Genomic DNA, 20048 nt, shown 5'->3' with positions numbered 1-20048 from the left:
TGACCAGCCAACACCGAACAATGAACCTCAGAGATAACTTTATTGGTTCACCTATCAGGGACAAACAGTCTCTCCGCTGGACAACGATCAGGTTTATTAGCCTGAAATTTTTGCAGCACCCGCCGCAAATCAGGGGAGATGGCAGACACAATTACTCCTTCCTTGAGGATACCCGCCGGCTCAGACAAACCCGGAGAGTCGGGCACAAAACTCCTAGACAGAGCATCCGCCTTCACATTTTTAGAGCCCGGAAGGTACGAAATCACAAAGTCAAAACGGGCAAAAAACAGCGACCAACGAGCCTGTCTAGGATTCAACCGCTTAGCAGACTCAAGATAAGTCAAGTTCTTATGATCAGTCAATACCACCACGCGATGCTTAGCTCCTTCAAGCCAATGACGCCACTCCTCGAATGCCCACTTCATGGCCAGCAACTCTCGGTTGCCCACATCATAATTTCGCTCAGCAGGCGAAAACTTCCTGGAAAAAAAAGTGCATGGTTTCATCACTGAGCAATCAGAACCTCTCTGCGACAAAACAGTCCCTGCTCCAATCTCAGAAGCATCAACCTCGACCTGGAACGGAAGAGAAACATCTGGTTGACACAACACAGGGGCAGAAGAAAAACGACGCTTCAACTCTTGAAAAGCTTCCACAGCAGCAGAAGACCAATTGACCAAATCAGCACCCTTCTTGGTCAAATCGGTCAATGGTTTGGCAATACTAGAAAAATTGCAGATGAAGCGACGCTAAAAATTAGCAAAGCCCAGGAACTTTTGCAGACTTTTCAGAGATGTCGGCTGAGTCCAATCATGGATGGCTTGGACCTTAACAGGATCCATCTCGATAGTAGAAGGGGAAAAGATGAACCCCAAAAATGAAACCTTCTGCACACCAAAGAGACACTTTGATCCCTTCACAAACAAAGAATTAGCACGCAGGACCTGAAAAACTGTTCTGACCTGCTTCACATGAGACTCCCAATCATCCGAGAAGATCAAAATGTCATCCAAGTACACAATCAGGAATTTATCCAGGTACTCTCGGAAGATGTCATGCATAAAGGACTGAAACACTGATGGAGCATTGGCAAGTCCGAATGGCATCACTAGATACTCAAAATGACCCTCGGGCGTATTAAATGCAGTTTTCCATTCATCTCCTCGCCTGATTCGCACCAGATTATACGCACCACGAAGATCTATCTTGGTGAACCAACTAGCCCCCTTAATCCGAGCAAACAAATCAGATAACAATGGCAAGGGGTACTGAAATTTAACCGTGATCTTATTTAGAAGGCGGTAATCTATACAAGGTCTCAGCGAACCATCCTTCTTGGCTACAAAAAAGAACCCTGCTCCTAATGGTGACGATGATGGGCGAATATGCCCCTTCTCCAGGGATTCCTTCACATAACTGCGCATAGCGGCATGCTCAGGCACGGATAAATTAAACAGTCGACCTTTTGGGAATTTACTACCAGGAATCAAATTGATAGCACAATCACAATCCCTATGCGGAGGTAGGGCATCGGACTTGGGCTCATCAAATACATCCCGGTAATCAGACAAGAACTCTGGAACCTCAGAAGGGGTGGATGACGAAATTGACAGAAATGGAACATCACCATGTACCCCCTGACAACCCCAGCTGGACACCGACATGGATTTCCAATCTAATACTGGATTATGGGCTTGTAGCCATGGCAACCCCAACACGACCACATCATGCAGATTATGCAACACCAGAAAGCGAATAACCTCCTGATGTGCAGGAGCCATGCACATGGTCAGCTGGGTCCAGTATTGAGGTTTATTCTTGGCCAAAGGCGTGGCATCAATTCCTCTCAATGGAATAGGACACTGCAAGGGCTCTAAGAGTAACCCACAACGCTTAGCATACTCCAAGTCCATCAAATTCAGGGCAGCGCCTGAATCCACAAATGCCATGACAGAATACGATGACAAAGAGCAGATCAAGGTAACGGACAGAAGAAATTTTGACTGTACCGTACCAATGGTGGCAGACCTAGCGAACCGCTTAGTGCGCTTAGGACAATCAGAGATAGCATGAGTGGAATCACCACAGTAGAAACACAGCCCATTCAGACGTCTGTGTTCTTGCCGTTTAACTCTGGTCAAAGTCCTATCGCACTGCATAGGCTCAGGTTTAAGCTCAGGTAATACCGCCAAATGGTGCACAGATTTACGCTCACGCAAGCGTCGACCGATCTGAATGGCCAAAGACATAGACTCATTCAAACCAGCAGGCATAGGAAATCCCACCATGACATCCTTAAGGGCTTCAGAGAGACCCTTTCTGAACATAGCTGCCAGTGCAGATTCATTCCATTGAGTGAGCACGGACCACTTTCTAAATTTCTGACAATATACCTCTATCTCATCCTGACCCTGACAAAGAGCCAGCAAATTTTTCTCTGCCTGATCCACTGAATTAGGTTCATCGTACAGCAATCTGAGCGCCAGGAAAAACGCATCGATATTACTCAATGCAGGATCTCCTGGCGCAAGAGAAAATGCCCAGTCCTGAGGGTCGCCGCGCAAAAAAGAAATAACAATCAAAACCTGTTGAACTGGATCACCAGAGGAGCGAGGTTTCAAGGCCAGAAATAATTTACAATTATTTTTGAAACTCGGAAACTTAGTTCTATCTCCAAAAAACAAATCAGGAATAGGAATTCTTGGTTCCAACATAGCTTTCAGATCAATAGTGTCTTGAATCTTTTGTACTCTTGCCAAGAGCTGATCCACAAATGAAGACAGACTTCTAATGTCCATCGCTACACCTGTGTACTGAACCACCCAAATGTCTAGGGGAAAAAAAAGGCAAAACACAGTGCAAAGAAAAAAAAATGGTCTCAGAACTTCTTTTTTCCCTCTATTGAGAATCATTAGTACTTTTGGCTTCCTGTACTGTTATGAAAGGCAATTCAGTACTACAATGGACATAGCGGTCAGAGCACATACAGTGATCTGACAATAACCCAAAATCATAGAACGAGCTCTGAGACGTGGGAACTCTGCAGACCGCAATCCCTAATCCTCTCCAAACAACACTAGAGGCAGCCGTGGATTGCGCCTATGTAAGTACTCGGGCAGAAATCCGGGAGTGGACCCTCTGGGTCGTGACTCTAGAGCCCCCGGGGTCGAGCGGACCAGATGGAATCACCCCCTATACAGGGAGTGTTAGGAGCAGGACCTCAGGGGAATGGAGACACAACAGCTAGAGCCAAAGGGGCGACCCAAGATAAAGAAGGAAACCACAGGCTATAAGGATGGCAGGGAATAATAGGAAAACAAGACTTAACTGAAAATGACTGGAAAACGGAACGGCAGAACACAGCAGGAACACGATCCGGAAGGACTCAGCAGGAACACGGACAGGCAGGACACAGCAGGAACACGGGCTGGCAGAACACAGCAGGAACACGGACTAGCAGGATACAGCAGGAACACGAACCGGCAGGATACTGGAGGAACACGGACTGGCGGGATACAGCAGGAACACGGACTGGCAGGATACAACAGGAACACGGACTGGCAGGATACAGCAGGAACACGGACTGGTAGGATACAACAGGAACACGGACTGGCTGGATACAGCAGGAACACGGACAGGCAAGACACAGCAGGAACACGGGCTGGCAGGACACTGAGACAAAGTAAAGACTGGGCTGAGAGAAGACACTGGTACAGGGGAGCCTAGGGCATAGGGACACTGACGGCAGACAGTGCACCTACAAAGCAAAGGCGTCTTACCTAGGGAGACGCCGGGAAGAAATACCCGATGGGTGCCGCCATGTTGGGGCGGAGCCACTGGGTCGCGACCTCCCAGAAGGCTCTGCGATGGAGGAGACGCGACCGCGCATGCGCAGAGGGACCGGACGCCGTGAGCCGGCGAGGGAGGAAGCAGAGCGGCGCTGGACAGGATCGCGAGTGCGCCGAGGGATGGGAGAAGCCGGGTAAGTATGCGCAGCGTTCGTAACAGTACCCCCCTCCTTAGTCCCCCTCTTTTTAAGGCTAGAAAGGAATCTTTTCATGATAAGAGGAGCATTGATATTCTCTCGGGGCTCCCAGGACCTCTCCTCAGGGCCAAATCCCTCCCAATCAATCAAAAAATAAGTTTTACCCCTAACTACCTTTTTGGCAAGAATGTCTTTAACATTAAAGATTCCATCAGAAGTACAGAGCTGAGGAGAGGAAGAGGTAGCGGAGTGAAAACGATTAAAGACTGCAGGCTTGAGCAGAGACACATGGAAGGCATTGGGAATGCGCAAAGAGGCAGGCAACTTCAATTTATAAGAAACATCATTAATGCGACTCAAGATAGGAAAAGGACCAATATAGCGGGGACCCAGTTTGCAAGAGGGAATTTTAAGCTTGATATAGCGAGAGGAAAGCCAAACTTTATCACCCGGAGAATATGGCAGAGCATCCAAACGCCTTTTGTCAGCAAACTTTTTCATATTAAGGCTAGCTCTCTCAAGAGCCACTTTGGTCTCACTCCAAATCGTAGAGAATTCCCGGGACAAGAAATCCGCTGCCGGTACCCCCGAGGAAAGAGAAACAGGAAGAGGAATGTTCGGATGTTGACCATAGACTACAAAAAAGGGAGTTTTGGAGGAAGACTCGCTGGGAAGATTGTTATATGAGAATTCGGCCCAGGGAAGAAGAGAGACCCAGTCATCGTGGTGTGCATTGGAGAAATGTCGCAGATATGTAGTCAGGACTTGATTAACTCGCTCCACTTGTCCGTTGGACTGAGGGTGATAAGCGGAAGAAAAGTCCAAGTTAACCTTTAATAGACTGCAGAGAGCTCTCCAAAAACGTGAGGTAAATTGTACTCCACGGTCTGAGACGATATGATGAGGAAAACCATGAAGACGGAAGACTTGGTGTAAACAGATCTTTGCCAACTCAGGAGCGGAAGGCAGACCAGGCAATGCGATGAAATGAGCCATCTTGGAGAACCGATCTACAACAACCAAGATGACAGAGCAATTCGAGGAACAAGGTAGATCAGTGATGAAGTCCATAGCTATATGACTCCAAGGAACGGAAGGCACAGGCAGAGGATGCAGGAGACCGGAAGGAAGCTGCCTAGGGACTTTATTTTTTGCACAAGAAGGACAAGAAGCGATGAATTTGGTGACGTCTTGTCGGAGAGATGGCCACCAGTAATGCCGAGAGATAAGAGAAAGTGTCTTCTTGACTCCTACGATTTTGGAGGAGTGACCCCAACGTAAAACTCTATCCTTGTCTTGGTTAGCCACAAGAGTCTTGCCAGGAGGAGTTGAAATCACTCTTAGAGGAGCAAGAGTGACGATCTTCACAGGATCAATGATGTGAGCCGGAGAATCCTCTAGGTCCAGAGGCTGAAAGGATATTGAAAGAGCATCTGCTTTGACATTCTTATTTCCGGGTCGGAAATGAAGTTCAAATTCAAATCGTCCGAAGAATAAAGACCATCTGGCTTGTCGTGGATTTAGTCTTTGGGCAGACTGAATATAGGCCATATTCTTGTGGTCTGTGTAAATGATGAATGGATGAAGAGCCCCCTCAAGGAGATAACGCCATTCCTCCAAGGCTAGCTTGATAGCCAAAAGTTCTTTATCTCCAATAGAGTAGTTACGCTCAGGAGCGGAAAAGGTTTTAGAAAAAAAACCACAGGTCACCAAACGTCCGGACGAGGATCTTTGCAAAAGTACAGCACCAGCTCCAATAGAGGATGCGTCGACCTCAAGGACAAACGGTCTATTAGCATCAGGACGATGAAGCACAGGGGCCGTAGCGAAGCTTTGTTTAAGAGACAGAAAGGACTCTTCAGCCTCAGGGGTCCAAAAACTGGAGTTGACTCCCTTGCGAACTAGAGCAGAGATAGGCTTGGTCATGGAAGAAAAATGAGGAATAAATTGTCTATAGTAGTTGGCAAAGCCAAGAAAACGTTGGATTGCTTTTGTTCCAAGAGGACGAGGCCAATTCAGGACAGCAGAAACCTTCTCTGGATCCATCTCTAAGCCAGATCTTGAGACAATATATCCTAGGAAGGGAAGAGAAGATTGTTCAAAGACGCACTTCTCAATCTTAGCGAACAGATGATTCTCTATTAGCCTTTGCAGAACACGACGGACATCTCGCCTGTGAGTGGAGAGATCCGGAGAAAAGATGAGAATGTCGTCAAGGTAAACCACGACCGAGGAGTAGAGAAGATCCCGAAATACATCGTTCACAAATTCCTGGAAAACCGCGTTAGCGTTGCAGAGACCAAACGGCATAACCAAGTACTCGTAGTGACCGTCACGAGTATTGAAGGCAGTGTTCCACTCATCGCCTGCACGAATACGAACCAAATTATATGCGCCACGTAGATCTAATTTGGTAAAAATTTGCGCACCCCGAAGACGGTCGAAGATTTCCGGAATGAGTGGCAGAGGATATTTGTTCTTCACCGTGATGTTGTTTAGGCCTCGATAATCAATGCAGGGACGGAGAGAACCGTCTTTCTTCTTCACGAAAAAAAACCCTGCTCCGGCCGGAGAAGAAGACTTGCGAATGAATCCTTTGGCAAGATTTTCTTGAATGTACTCAGACATAGCTTGAGTCTCAGCAGGAGAGAGAGGATAGATCCTGCCCCTGGGCGGGTTAGTTCCAGGCACGAGATCTATGGGACAATCAGAGCCGGTGCGGCGGAAGTCCCTCAGCCTCCTTCTTGTTGAAGACATCAGAATAGGCGCTGTAGACACAGGGTAAGGCGGGAAAAGAAGAGGAAGGAGAAGAATTAGAGGAAGATCCCACAGGACGCACCGGCAGCAGACAACGTTCCCGACAAAGCTCACCCCAGCGCAAGATATTACCATTGCGCCAATCTAAAATGGGCTTGTGGTTCTGTAACCAAGGAAGACCTAAGAGCATAGGATGAGACAGACCCGCTAAAACATAAAATGCAATTCTCTCCTTGTGCAGAGCCCCAACCTGAAGTTCCACCTCAAGTGTTACTTGAGTAATGGTCTCGTGTAACGGTTTACCATCCACAGATGCAAGAATCACAGGAGCCTCTAAGGTTTTGACTGGAACGGAGAATTTCAAAACCTCCTCCAACCTAATAAAATTCCCTGCTGCGCCCGAATCCACATACGCATCCAGAGAAATGCCTTTGCCCGCAATATGCAAAAGAACGGACAAAGTAAGGGGTTGAGAGGGATCACACACACCTAGGGAGGCCTCTCTTACCTGACCTAGGCGGAGGAGTTTTCCGGACGTTCAGGGCAAAAGCGTAATAAATGAGCAGCACTCCCGCAGTAAAAGCATAACCCCTGAGTGCGCCTCTCTTTACGACGTTGTTCGGACATCTTAAGACGGTCCACTTGCATAGGTTCCGGTGCGGACGCCTGAGAGGAGGTTCTAGGCTGAGGACTGAGTGGCTTACGGGTGGCAGAAGAAGGACGAAGAGACCTCCGCTCGCGGACGCGTTCTTGGAACCGAAGGTCAATACGGGTAGCTAAGGAAATTAATTCCTCCAAAACAGTAGGGGTGTCCCGACCGGCTAACTCATCTTTTATGCGCCCAGAGAGACCCCGCCAAAAAAGCACCCACCAACGCCTCATTGTTCCAGCCCAAGTCAGAGGAGAGTGTGCGGAACTGAATAGCGTACTGGCCTACGGATAACGATCCCTGATGGAGAAAATAGAGCTTCAGTTGTAGAGGCCAGACGTCCAGGTTCGTCAAAGACAAGACGGAAAGTCTCCAAAAATTCAGACAACCGGGAGACTAGGGGATCGTCTCGCTCCCAGAGTGGATTAACCCATGCCAAGGCGTCACCCTCCAGATGGGAAATCAAAAACGCAACTTTGGACCGATCCGTCGGGTAATGCTGGGGCAGAAGCTCAAAGTGAAGACGGCATTGGTTTAGAAATCCTCGGCAGGACTTAGGATCCCCATTGTACCGAGGCGGTTTAGCCAAGCGGGGTGGAGGGTGGGACGCAGGAGCAGACGTAGAAGCGGCTGTCTGGATGGAAAGCAGCCGATCGTCAATAGAAGACATATAACTAAGTATATGGGCCTGGGTGTCACGCTGCTGAGCTAACTCTTGCTGTAAGCCAACGAGTAGAGCGGCGTTGCCAGGATCGGAGGACTGGAGCGTGGACAAACGAGAATCCATAGCTTTCATAAAAGACATCATGCGGGACTGATTCTCTCGCAAAAAGAGTAGCTCTTTCTGCGCAGCAGAGGCCCCAGCGGGGTCCATGGCCTTTGCTTACTGTAAGTACTCGGGCAGAAATCCGGGAGTGGACCCTCTGGGTCGTGACTCTAGAGCCCCCGGGGTCGAGCGGACCAGATGGAATCACCCCCTATACAGGGAGTGTTAGGAGCAGGACCTCAGGGGAATGGAGACACAACAGCTAGAGCCAAAGGGGCGACCCAAGATAAAGAAGGAAACCACAGGCTATAAGGATGGCAGGGAATAATAGGAAAACAAGACTTAACTGAAAATGACTGGAAAACGGAACGGCAGAACACAGCAGGAACACGATCCGGAAGGACTCAGCAGGAACACGGACAGGCAGGACACAGCAGGAACACGGGCTGGCAGAACACAGCAGGAACACGGACTAGCAGGATACAGCAGGAACACGAACCGGCAGGATACTGGAGGAACACGGACTGGCGGGATACAGCAGGAACACGGACTGGCAGGATACAGCAGGAACACGGACTGGCAGGATACAACAGGAACACGGACTGGCTGGATACAGCAGGAACACGGACAGGCAGGACACAGCAGGAACACGGACAGGCAAGACACAGCAGGAACACGGGCTGGCAGGACACAGACAAAGTAAAGACTGGGCTGAGAGAAGACACTGGTACAGGGGAGCCTAGGGCATAGGGACACTGACGGCAGACAGTGCACCTACAAAGCAAAGGCGTCTTACCTAGGGAGACGCCGGGAAGAAATGCCCGATGGGCGCCGCCATGTTGGGGCGGAGCCACCGGGTCGCGACCTCCCAGAAGGCTCTGCGATGGAGGAGACGCGACCGCGCATGCGCAGAGGGACCGGACGCCGTGAGCCGGCGAAGGAGGAAGCAGAGCGGCGCTGGACAGGATCGCGAGTGCGCCGAGGGATGGGAGAAGCCGGGTAAGTATGCGCAGCGTTCGTAACAGCCTAACTCTGCCTAGGCAACTCGGCACAGCCTGAGAAACTAACTAGCCTGAAGATAGAAAATAAGCCTACCTTGCCTCAGAGAAATACCCCAAAGGAAAAGGCAGCCCCCCACATATAATGACTGTGAGTTAAGATGAAAAGACAAACGTAGAGATGAAATAGATTCAGCAAAGTGAGGCCCGACTTTCTTAACAGATCGAGGATAGAAAAGGTAACTTTGCGGTCTACACAAAACCCTAAAGAAAACCACGCAAAGGGGGCAAAAAGACCCTCCGTACCGAACTAACGGCACGGAGGTACACCCTTTGCGTCCCAGAGCTTCCAGCAACAAATTAGACAAGCTGGACAGAAAAAATAGCAAACAAATAGCAAAGAAGAACTTAGCTATGCAGAGCAGCAGGCCACAGGAATGATCCAGGGAAAAGCAAGTCCAACACTGGAACATTGACAGGAAGCCAGGATCAAAGCATTAGGTGGAGTTAAGTAGAGAAGCACCTAACGACCTCACCAGATCACCTGAGGGAGGAAACTCAGAAGCTGCAGTACCACTTCCCTCCACCAACAGAAGCTCACAGAGAGAATCAGCCGAAGTACCACTTGTGACCACAGGAGGGAGCTCTGCCACAGAATTCACAACACTCTCAATTCTAAATATTTTTCTATCCACTGGCTAACACCGTACCAATATATATATCTTTCCTGTATTAAAATGGGTAGAGGGATGAATGGATCAAAGAAATTTCAACAAATTATTGATGCAAACATAACACCATCTGTAAAAAATCTGAAAAGATGGCTTCTGCAAATGGATAATAATTATAAACACACGCCAAATTCCGCACTAGAGAACCTCAAAAGGCGCAAGCTGAAGGTTTTACAATGGCCCTCACAGTCCCCTGATCTGACCATCATTGAAAATCTGTGGCTAGACCCCAAAATAGGAAAGCATGCAAGATAACCCAGGAATCTCACAGAACTGGAAGAATTTTTTAAGGCGGAATGGATGAAATCCCTCAAACAAGAACTGAAAGACTCTTGTCTGACTACAAAAAAAGTTTACAAACTGTAATACTTTGTGATACTTGTAAGTATCAGAAGTCCAAAAAATAACCCATACTCCTACTATAAACCAATATATCCTTTATTCAACATATCTTAGAGGCAGTGCAAACTTACCCATGGTAGGTCAGGACTCGTGTGTGGCCTTCCCACAACCCCTGATGCGCGTTTCGCGTAATCGCTTTCTCAAAGGGGGAGTGATATGGGAAGGCCACACACGAGTCCTGACCTACCATGGGTAAGTTTGCACTGCCTCTAAGATACGTTGAATAAAGGACATATTGGTTTATAATCTAATATGGGGCGTTGGTCCTTTAGAGATGATTCCTCATTGTAGGAGTATGGGTTATTTTTTAGACTTCTGATACTTACCCAGGTCACATTATGGATGTGTGTCCTACCTTCTAGTGTACTGGCTGGTTTTCCTCCTCTCCACATGTTGGAATTTTTTTTATGTATATTCTGTCATATATGTAATTGTTTGTATGGTACTTTTTTGATATTTGTAAATCAATAAAATCTTTACATATATTTTTTATAATGTTTGGTGTCCATGCTCCCTTTTTCGCTAGTATACTATATTTTGTATTAGGAGTGACACTCCTGTAGTTTTATATTGTCATTAATATTGGGAGAGCTGTCTTGAGTACTAAATATGCTCTCGGCCATTTATATTACATGCTTATTGATTACTGTATGTGCCATTAATTTACGTAGACTGTTCCTTAACTTACAAGCAGCAGGAACAGACACCAGACATAAGGCTGTCCTTTCTCTAGATGCCAACAAGGCCTTTAACAGCATGGCGTGGGGATACATTTGGGCTGTGCAAAAAGAGGTGGACTTTGGCCTCAAGTTTAATAAGTGGGTTATGCTGTTACATAAAGCTCTGTCCGCTAGCATGATATCTAATGGGGACATATCTGGTAGCTGTGATCTTTATAGGGGAACGAGACAGGGATGTTCGATGTCTCCATTACTTTTTGCCCTTGCAATAGAACCTTTGGCTTGCACCCTGGGCTAGAGGCTATAAATATGGCAATAAGAAAGGATTGACCCATAAGCAGATGACTTGTTATTCTTTATCAATAACTCTAGCATTTCCCATCCCAATGTAATGTAAATAATAGGAAGATTTGGTTTTTCTCGAGACTAACTATAAACTGGTCAAACTCTGTATTACTTCCTCTGAATACGAGAGATAGGATGCAGTTGTATAGAGCTTCAAATATAGCAATAGTGAAGAAATGTAAATACCTGGGTATATATTACAAAAGAGACTAATGATTGTATCTCTTATTTGAACCCCCTGGTGATCAAATCAAGAAATAGAGTTAGCGCATGGGGGAAACTTCCATATCGGCCCTGGACAGACCTAATCTCATCAAAATGTGTGTCTCATCATTTATGCCCTTCACAACTCCCCGGTCTGGATATCCAAGTCTTGGTTTAGGAAAATGCAAAACGTCTTCAGAGACTTGGTCTGGAAAGGGGGGATTCAAGAAAAAAACTTGAACAGCTCCAGCTATCAAAAGATCAAGGAGGCTTAGCACTCCCTTTTACCTGGGGATTCTTTTTAGCATCCCAATTCCAATATTTTACAGGGTGGGCCTTAGTTGGAATAAAAAAGGGGAGAAGCCAGCGCTCCTTATGGTCAGAACGCAATACATAAAGTGCACATGCACATATTAATTTCTAACTGTATTTCAAAATGAGACAGTAAGGCTACTTTCACACTTGCGTTTTTTTGCTGTCCGTCGTGGTGCAGCAAAATGACGTATCGACGGACGTTACGAAAATCGGGAAAAACGTGTGCGACAGATCCAGTGTAATGACGGATGCGTCATACACAAATTCTGGGAATTAAGTGTCCGGGGACATTTTCCGGAAATGAAAATCCTTCCGAGCATGCTCAGAGTTGAAAAACTGGATCCGTCACTGGATTCCAGTGTGTGACAGTCAGCGACGGATAGGCTTACATTATAGCCCACTACGAACAGCGCAGGATGCGCCGCTGACCGATTTTACGACGTGCAGAAAAAACGTTCCTATGAACGTTTTCTTTGCACGACGGACCGCTATTTCACGACGGATCCAGTGCACGACGGACGCGACGGATGGCCATCTGTCACAATCCGTCGCTAATACAAGTCTATGGGAAAATGCAGGATTCTGCAAATTTTTTTGCAGGATCCTGCATTCTCAAAAAACGACGGATTGTGACGGATTTAAAAAAACGCACGTGTGAAAGTAGCCTTAGCAAACAGTTGATCAATTTTTTGAGCCATCCCGCCACGCCAAGGCATTCTCATAATGGGGCAGTCCTACTCTGCCTTTTTTATATTCGCTGTGCCATTACGGCCTCCTAAATGTATTAAAAGCAAGACCACATTAAATTCAAACTGCAAACCTGAAGCGTTTCTGAATCACTCCCATGGTGCCAGAAAGGGCAAGCGCAGATAAAGGTTAACCAGGTCCGGACATAGATATTTCAAGTTTGACCTCCACACTCCCCAACCAGCACCACAGATAAAGGGTGAGACAGGCCCAGACACAGGTGCACAATCAAGCAGAGCCTAGGGCAGGGCAGGGCTGCTGTATGGGTGTACAGCAGCCGAGATCAATCACAATGAACCCAGAAAGAATGGCGTGCGTAACCCAGCGTGACCGGCAACAGTGGTGGTCAGCCACAAACCAATGTCAAAATAAAAAAAAGGAGAAGCAGGGCTGCTTATCGTCAGAACGCAATACATAAAGTGCATATGCACATATTAATTTCTAACTGTATTTCAAAATGAGACATTTAGCAAACAATTGATTATTTGGGCCTTAGTTGGGACTCAAGAGGCGGGGAGAGTAGTACTGAAATACTTGAGGATGGGGTGACGGGGTGCAAATTTATTGGAACATTGAAGAGTCTCACAAATTTAAGGACACCTCAGGAGGTTTCCCTACCCTACTTTGGAAGCATAAAACACGGTGGAGGCCTGGAAGAAGTTAGTGGGAATGGGCTATTATTCGAAACATACTCCAATTTGGAATAACCCTTGCTTCAGGGAACACAACATTTGGAAGGGTTTGTGGAGTTGGAAACAACATGGATTGCGTTGGGTGTACTAATTTGTATGTAGATGGACACTTTTGCTTTTTTGATAATTTAAAACAGGAATTCAACTTGAGCGATTCTGCACTCTTCAAATACTAACAATGCAGTAAGAGCACAGGAAAACATTTCGGATATCTCCATTTAAGACAATGGGATACTAGACTATGTGGTGTGGGGTAAAACTACGAAGAGTATTATCTTTTTGATGTATAACTCTCTGTTACCAAGACTCCTGGGTCACACTATGGCTGAAGTCAAAATAAGGGGGGAGAGAGTCAGAGACGAGGGCCATATAGCCTGTGGTACAGCGGCACACTTGCCTGTATAGGAAGGTAGACACGGGTACACTGCAGCTTTAAAAAATTTCTTTGGTTTATCGTAGGCAGCATAAACCAAGGTGTAGAAAAGAAAATACATCCCTCTGGGCAAAACAAGAAAACAAAACAAAATGGTGGCAGAACAAATACAATCCTTCTGTGAGCGGGGTTCTTCCCGCTCACAGCTGACAGAACACACACTGTTCAGCTTGACAAGTCCATGCAACACTTTCCTGGAATGCTACTTCTCCAGGCCCACACACTGAACACTGAAAGCTCTTTCCTTCAGCCATTTAAGCCCAGATCATGTGACCCCCTCAACCACATGACTGATCTAATGACTGTCAAAAAAATAAGGCCGCACACTGCGGCGCTGAAACATGCAAACGTGAAAATTGAACTGCATTACTGCACTAGAAATATGAAAAAATTAGAGCGTTTAGCACATAAATTGGCCAATTCATGTGTTCCTGGTAGCCACATTAAGGCATCTCTCGTATGTGTGGCTAACAGGTACACCTTTCTAGTGCATTGTCACCTTTGTGTGGAAGAGGGAGCTGATTTGATCCACATGTTCTGTTCATGTTCTCAATTGGGAAGGTGGGCGGGGGTGCTGTGGGAGAAAGTCAGCAGACTAATTTTAGAGGTCTTTAGCATTCAAGTTCCCCTCAGCCCTATGGTATGTGTACTGGATCTTATGGGGGACATTGGAGGTTCCTCACCAGTACACTTGGCTGTAGCCAAAGTATTTTACCAGGCCAGCAAAAATATTGCAAAACACTGGTTGGTAAGTGGTCCTCCCTCAATAGATGAAGTTCATTACTTAAATAATACAATCCTAATGGAGAAAAGGGTATATACTAAAAAGGAGCGACCAGTAAATTCGGAAAAAAATGGGGAGATTGGATCAGATGACCTGCAGTTGTGTCCATGGAGCTGGCATCAGATGTGATCTCTTAATTATTACTACTGGGTTAAAAAAATATTAACTACATATAGGGATATTAATATTAGTTTTTCGGTATGTAGATTCAGATTGTATTATTTGAACTGTTTTATATACAAGGTATACCAAGGAAACAGTGGGATGGTGGGGTATAAAGGGTGTTGGGAATTATCCTCATGGTCTGTGGTTATACATGGTGGCAATGTCTAGGTTGATATGGCTCATTATGCATCTGTAACTGTTTGCTGTTATTAAAGCTGTAATGTCTGTTGTTTCAATAAAAGTTTTCTTGAATCATTAATGTAAGTTCCCTGCCCATAGTAAAATACTTACGAGTTGCCGTCTTCTGCGGCTCTTGACACGTCTCCTGACGGTCTTCAGCAGGGTGTGACCAGATCTGGAAGTCACTTCTAAATGTAAGCCTATGAGAAGAATGAGGCCAGAGCGAGACTACCATAGACTTACATTGAGAGCTTGTGACCGTTACCTCTGACTTCCAATCACTCAGGAGCTGTGGTCACAAGATGGCAGAGCAGGACTGTAGCAGCGTCGGGAGGAGCAGAAGACAGCAGGTGTTTTACTAGGGACAGAGAACTTACCATAGTGATACCACTCCAGCGGTGAAGTTAAAGAAATGCCAAAGTGGTGCTTAAATTGAAGCGTTATCAGATGTAACGGCGCCATATGGCATCCCACAGAACTAACAGGCGTTATTTCATTGGTAAAAGACCTATTATTAGTAACAGATGTCAAGTGACCATCTCACCTCTCCAGTCAGTAGATAGATGATCTTCAGTGTGAGACTTAAGATCTCCCCAGTCATGTGACTCCTGTCCATCTCTATAATGGCACACCAATCGTCTACTTAATGTCCACTTATCGCCTTTCCATCAGATGAGCAGCGTCTACAGAATGAAGCCTGAAACATGAAGAGATGTGATACGTTACATAGTGGGCTAATGACTGCACTCACATAGAGTACTATTACTCAGACATAGAAACAGACCCTCCTTTATGACTCTGGTTTTGGGCATGCAGTAATGGTCAAAAGTTAGGGCACACCTGTCCACAGAATAGTTTTCCTTGTTCTTATTGGGATGTGGACTTTGTGACCTTAGTGACCAAGCCAATTTTGACCTTAATGACCAGGCCAATTTTTACAATTCTGACCACTGTCACATTATGCGGTTAGGGGTATGGAAAATATTCAGACCCCTTTAAATTTTTAACTCTTTGCTTCATTGCAGCCATTTGGTAAATTAAAAAAAGTGATTTTTTTTTGCATTAATGTACACTCTGCACCCCATCTTGACTGAAAAAAAAAACCAGAAATGTAGTAATTTTTGCAAATTTAATAAAAAATAAAAACCGAAATATCACATGGTCATAAGTATTCAGATCCTTTGCTCAGACACTTATATTTAAGTCGCATGCTGTCCATTTCCTTGTGATCCTCCATGAGGTGGTTCTACTCCTTCATTGGAGACCAGCTGTGTTTAATTAAAGGGAATCTGTCACCCGAAAAATCGAAGATGAGCTGCGGCCACTGGCATCAGGGGCTTATCTACAGCATTCTGTAATGCTGTAGATAAGCCCCCGATGTATCCTGAAAGATGAGAAAAAGGTTAGATTATACTCACCCAGTGGCGGTCCCGGTCCGGTTCTGGTCCGATGGGCTTCGCGGTCCGGGACCTCCCATCTTCTTAGGATGACGTCCTCTTCTTGTCTTCACGCTGCGGTTCCGGCGCAGGCGTACTTTGTCTGCCATGTTGAGGGCAGAGCAAAGTACTGCAGTGCGCAGGGGCTGGGCCTCTGACGTTTCCCGGCGCCTGCGCACTGCCGTACTTTGCTCTTACTTATGACCATATGATAGTTCAGTTTTTCTTTTTTAACCCCTTTACCCCCAAGGGTGGTTTGCACATTAATGACCGGGCCAATTTTTACAATTCTGACCACTGTCCCTTTATGGGGTTATAACTCTGGAACGCTTCAACGGATCCTGATGATTCTGACACTGTTTTCTCGTGACATATTGTACTTCATGATATTGGTAAAATTTCTTTTATATTACCTGTGTTTATTTGTGGAAAAAAATGGAAATTTGGTGAAAATTTCGCAATTTTCCAACTTAGAATTTTTATGCAATTATATCACAGAGATATGTCACACAAAATACTTAATAAGTAACATTTCCCACATGTCTACTTTACATCAGCACAATTTTGGAACCAAAATTGTTTTTTGTTAGGGAGTTATAAGGGTTAAAAGTTGACCAGCAATTTCTCATTTTTACAACACCATTTTTTTTAGGGACCACATCTCATTTGAAGTCATTTTGAGGGGTCTATATGATAGAAAATACCCAAGTGTGACACCATTCTAAAAACTGCACCCCTCAAGGTGCTCAAAACCACATTCAAGAAGTTTATTAACCCTTTAGGTGTTTCACAGGAATTTTTGGAATGTTTAAATAAAAATGAACATTTAACCTTTTTCACAAAAAAATTACTTCAGCTCCAATTTGTTTTATTTTACCAAGGTAACAGGAGAAAATGGACCACAAAAGTTGTTGTACAATTTGTCCTGAGTACACTGATACCCCATATGTGGGGGTAAACCACTGTTTGGGCGCATGACAGAGCTCGGAAGCGAAGGAGCGCCATTTGACTTTTCAATGCAAAATTGACAGGAATTGAGATGGGACGCCATGTTGCGTTTGGAGAGCCACTGATGTGCCTAAACATTGAAACCCCCCACAAGTGACACCATTTTGGAAAGTAGACCCCCTAAGGAACTTATCTGGATGTGTGGTGAGCACTTTGACCCACCAAGTGCTTCACAGAAGTGTATAATGCAGAGCCGTAAAAATAAAAAATCATATTTTTTCACAAAAATGATCTTTTCGCCGCCAATTTTTTATTTTCCCAAGGGTAAGAGAAGAAATTGGACCCCAAAAGTTGTTGTACAATTTGTCCTGAGTACGCTCATACCCCATTTGTGGGGGTAATCCACTGTTTGGGTGCATGGGAGAGCTCGGAAGGGAAGGAGCGCCGTTTGATTTTTCAATGCAAAACTGACAGGAATTGAGATGGGACGCCATGTTGCGTTTCAAGAGCCACTGATGTGCCTAAACATTGAAACCCTCCACAAGTGACACCATTTTGGAAAGTAGACCCCCTAATGAACTTATCTAGATGTGTGGTGAGCACTTTGACCCACCAAGTGCTTCACAGAAGTTTATAATGCAGAGCCGTGCAAATAAAAAAATCTTTTTTTTTTTTTCCACAGAAATTATTTTTTAGCCCACAGTTTTTGTATTTTTCCAAGGGTAACAGTTGAAATTGGACCCTAAAAGTTGTTGTCGAATTTGTCGTGAGTATGCTGATACCCCATATGTGGGGGGGAACCACCGTTTGAGCGCATGGGAGGGCTCGGAAGGGAAGGAGCGCCATTTGGAATGCAGACTTAGATGGATTGGTCTGCAGGCGTCACATTGCATTTGCAGAGCCCCTAATGTACCTAAACAGTAGAAACCCCCCACAAGTGACCCCATATTGGAAACTAGACCCCCCAAGGAACTTATCTAGATGTGTGGTGAGAACTTTGAACCCCCAAGTGTTTCACTACAGTTTATAACGCAGAGCCGTGAAAAAAAAAAAAATTTCCCACAACATTATTTTTTAGCCCCCAGTTTTGTATTTTCCCAAGGGTAACAGGAGAAATTGGACCCCAAAAGGTGTTGTCCTATTTGTCCTGAGTACGCTGATACCCCATATGTTGGGGTAAACCCCTGTTTGGGCGCACGGGAGGGCTCGGAAGGGAAGGAGCACCGTTTTACTTTTTCAACGCAGAATTGGCTGGAATTGAGATCGGACGCCATGTCGCGTTTGGAGAGCCCCTGATGTGCCTAAACAGTGGAAACCCCCCAATTATAACTGAAACCCTAATCCAAAAACACCCCTAACCCTAATCGCGACGGTAACCCTAACCACACCCCTAAACCAGACACACCCCTAACCCTAATCCCAACCGCAAATGTAATCCAAACCCTAACCCTAACTTTAGCCCCAACCCTAAGTTTAGCCCCAACCCTAACTGTAGCCTTAAACGTAGCCCCAACCCTAACCCTAATGGGAAAATAGAAATAAATACTTTTTTTTAATGTTTTAATTTTTCCCTAACTAAGGGGGTGATGAAGGGGGGTTTGATTTACATTTATAGCGGGGTTTTTAGCGGATTTTTATGATTGGCAGCCGTCACACACTGAAAGACTCTTTTTATTGCAAAAAATATTTTTTGCGTTACCACATTTTGAGAGCTATAATTTTTCCAGATTTGGGTCCACAGAGTCATGTGAGGTCTTGTTTTTTGCGGGACGAGTTGACGTTTTTATTGGTAACATTTTCAGGCACGTGACATTTTTTGATCGCTTTTTATTCCGATTTTTGAGTAGCAGAATGACCAAAAACCAGCTATTCATGAATTTCTTTTGGGGGAGACGTTTATACCGTTCCGCGTTTGGTAAAATTGATAAAGCAGTTTTATTCTTCGGGTTAGTACGATTACAGCGATACCTCATTTATATCATTTTTTTTATGTTTTGGCGCTTTTATACGATAAAAACTATTTTATAGAAAAAATAATTATTTTTGCATTGCTTTATTCTGAGGACTATAACTTTTTTATTTTTTCGCTGATGATGCTGTATGGCGGCTCGTGTTTTGCGGGACACGATGACGTTTTCAGCGGTACCATGGTTATTTATATCAGTCTTTTTGATCGCGTGTTATTCCACTTTTTGTTTAGCGGTATGAGAATAAAGCGTTGTTTTTTTCCTTTTTTTTTTTACGGTGTTCACTGAAGGGGTTAACTAGTGATATAGTTTTATAGGTGGGGTCGTTACGGACGCGGCGATACTAAATATGTGTACTTTTATTGTTTTTTTTATTTAGATAAAGAAATGTATATATATATATATTTTTTTTACACTACAACATTGCCCCAGGGGGGGGCATCATGTTATAGTGTAAGATCGCTTATCTGACACTTTGCTGTGCACTGTGTCAGATCAGCGATCTGACATGCACTCCTGGAGGATTCCCGACTCCTGCTCTGAACAGGCGCAGTGAAGCCACCTCCCTGCAGGACCCGGATGCCGCGGCCATCTTGGATTCGGGCCTGCTGCAGGGAGGAGGAGGTAAGAGACCCTTACGATTACATCGCGTTGCTCCGGGGGTCTCAGGGAAGTCCGCAGGGAGCCCCATCCCTGCGCGATGCTTCCCTATACCGCCGGAATACCGCGATCATGTTTGATTGCGGTGTGCCGGGGGGTTAATGTGCCGGGGGCTGCGATAGTCAGCTGACACCCGGCCGCGATCGGCCGCGCTGGCCCCGTGAGTGCGGCCTATCGCACTGGACGTACTATTCCGTCCTTGGG

At 45.6% G+C, this 20048-nt stretch overlaps 1 protein-coding gene across 1 annotated transcript in view; it reads right to left on the bottom strand.

Moving 5' to 3' along the window:
- The window catches only part of LOC138665410 (gastrula zinc finger protein XlCGF48.2-like), an 81039-nt gene that overhangs the window by 47560 nt on the left and 13431 nt on the right, over positions 1-20048 (bottom strand). Inside the window, exon 2 of the mRNA XM_069752862.1 lies at positions 15378-15530. Coding sequence (XP_069608963.1) covers positions 15378-15449 — 72 coding nt within the window. The 5' untranslated portion in view covers positions 15450-15530. The remainder of the gene's footprint in view (positions 1-15377; positions 15531-20048) is intronic.

Source organism: Ranitomeya imitator, chromosome 2 (genome assembly GCF_032444005.1).
Source record: "Ranitomeya imitator isolate aRanImi1 chromosome 2, aRanImi1.pri, whole genome shotgun sequence".
In the NCBI taxonomy this organism is placed as follows: domain Eukaryota; kingdom Metazoa; phylum Chordata; class Amphibia; order Anura; family Dendrobatidae; genus Ranitomeya; species Ranitomeya imitator.
The sequence above is the reverse complement of the archived record's forward strand: the minus strand, read 5'-3'. Positions and strand labels throughout refer to the sequence as shown.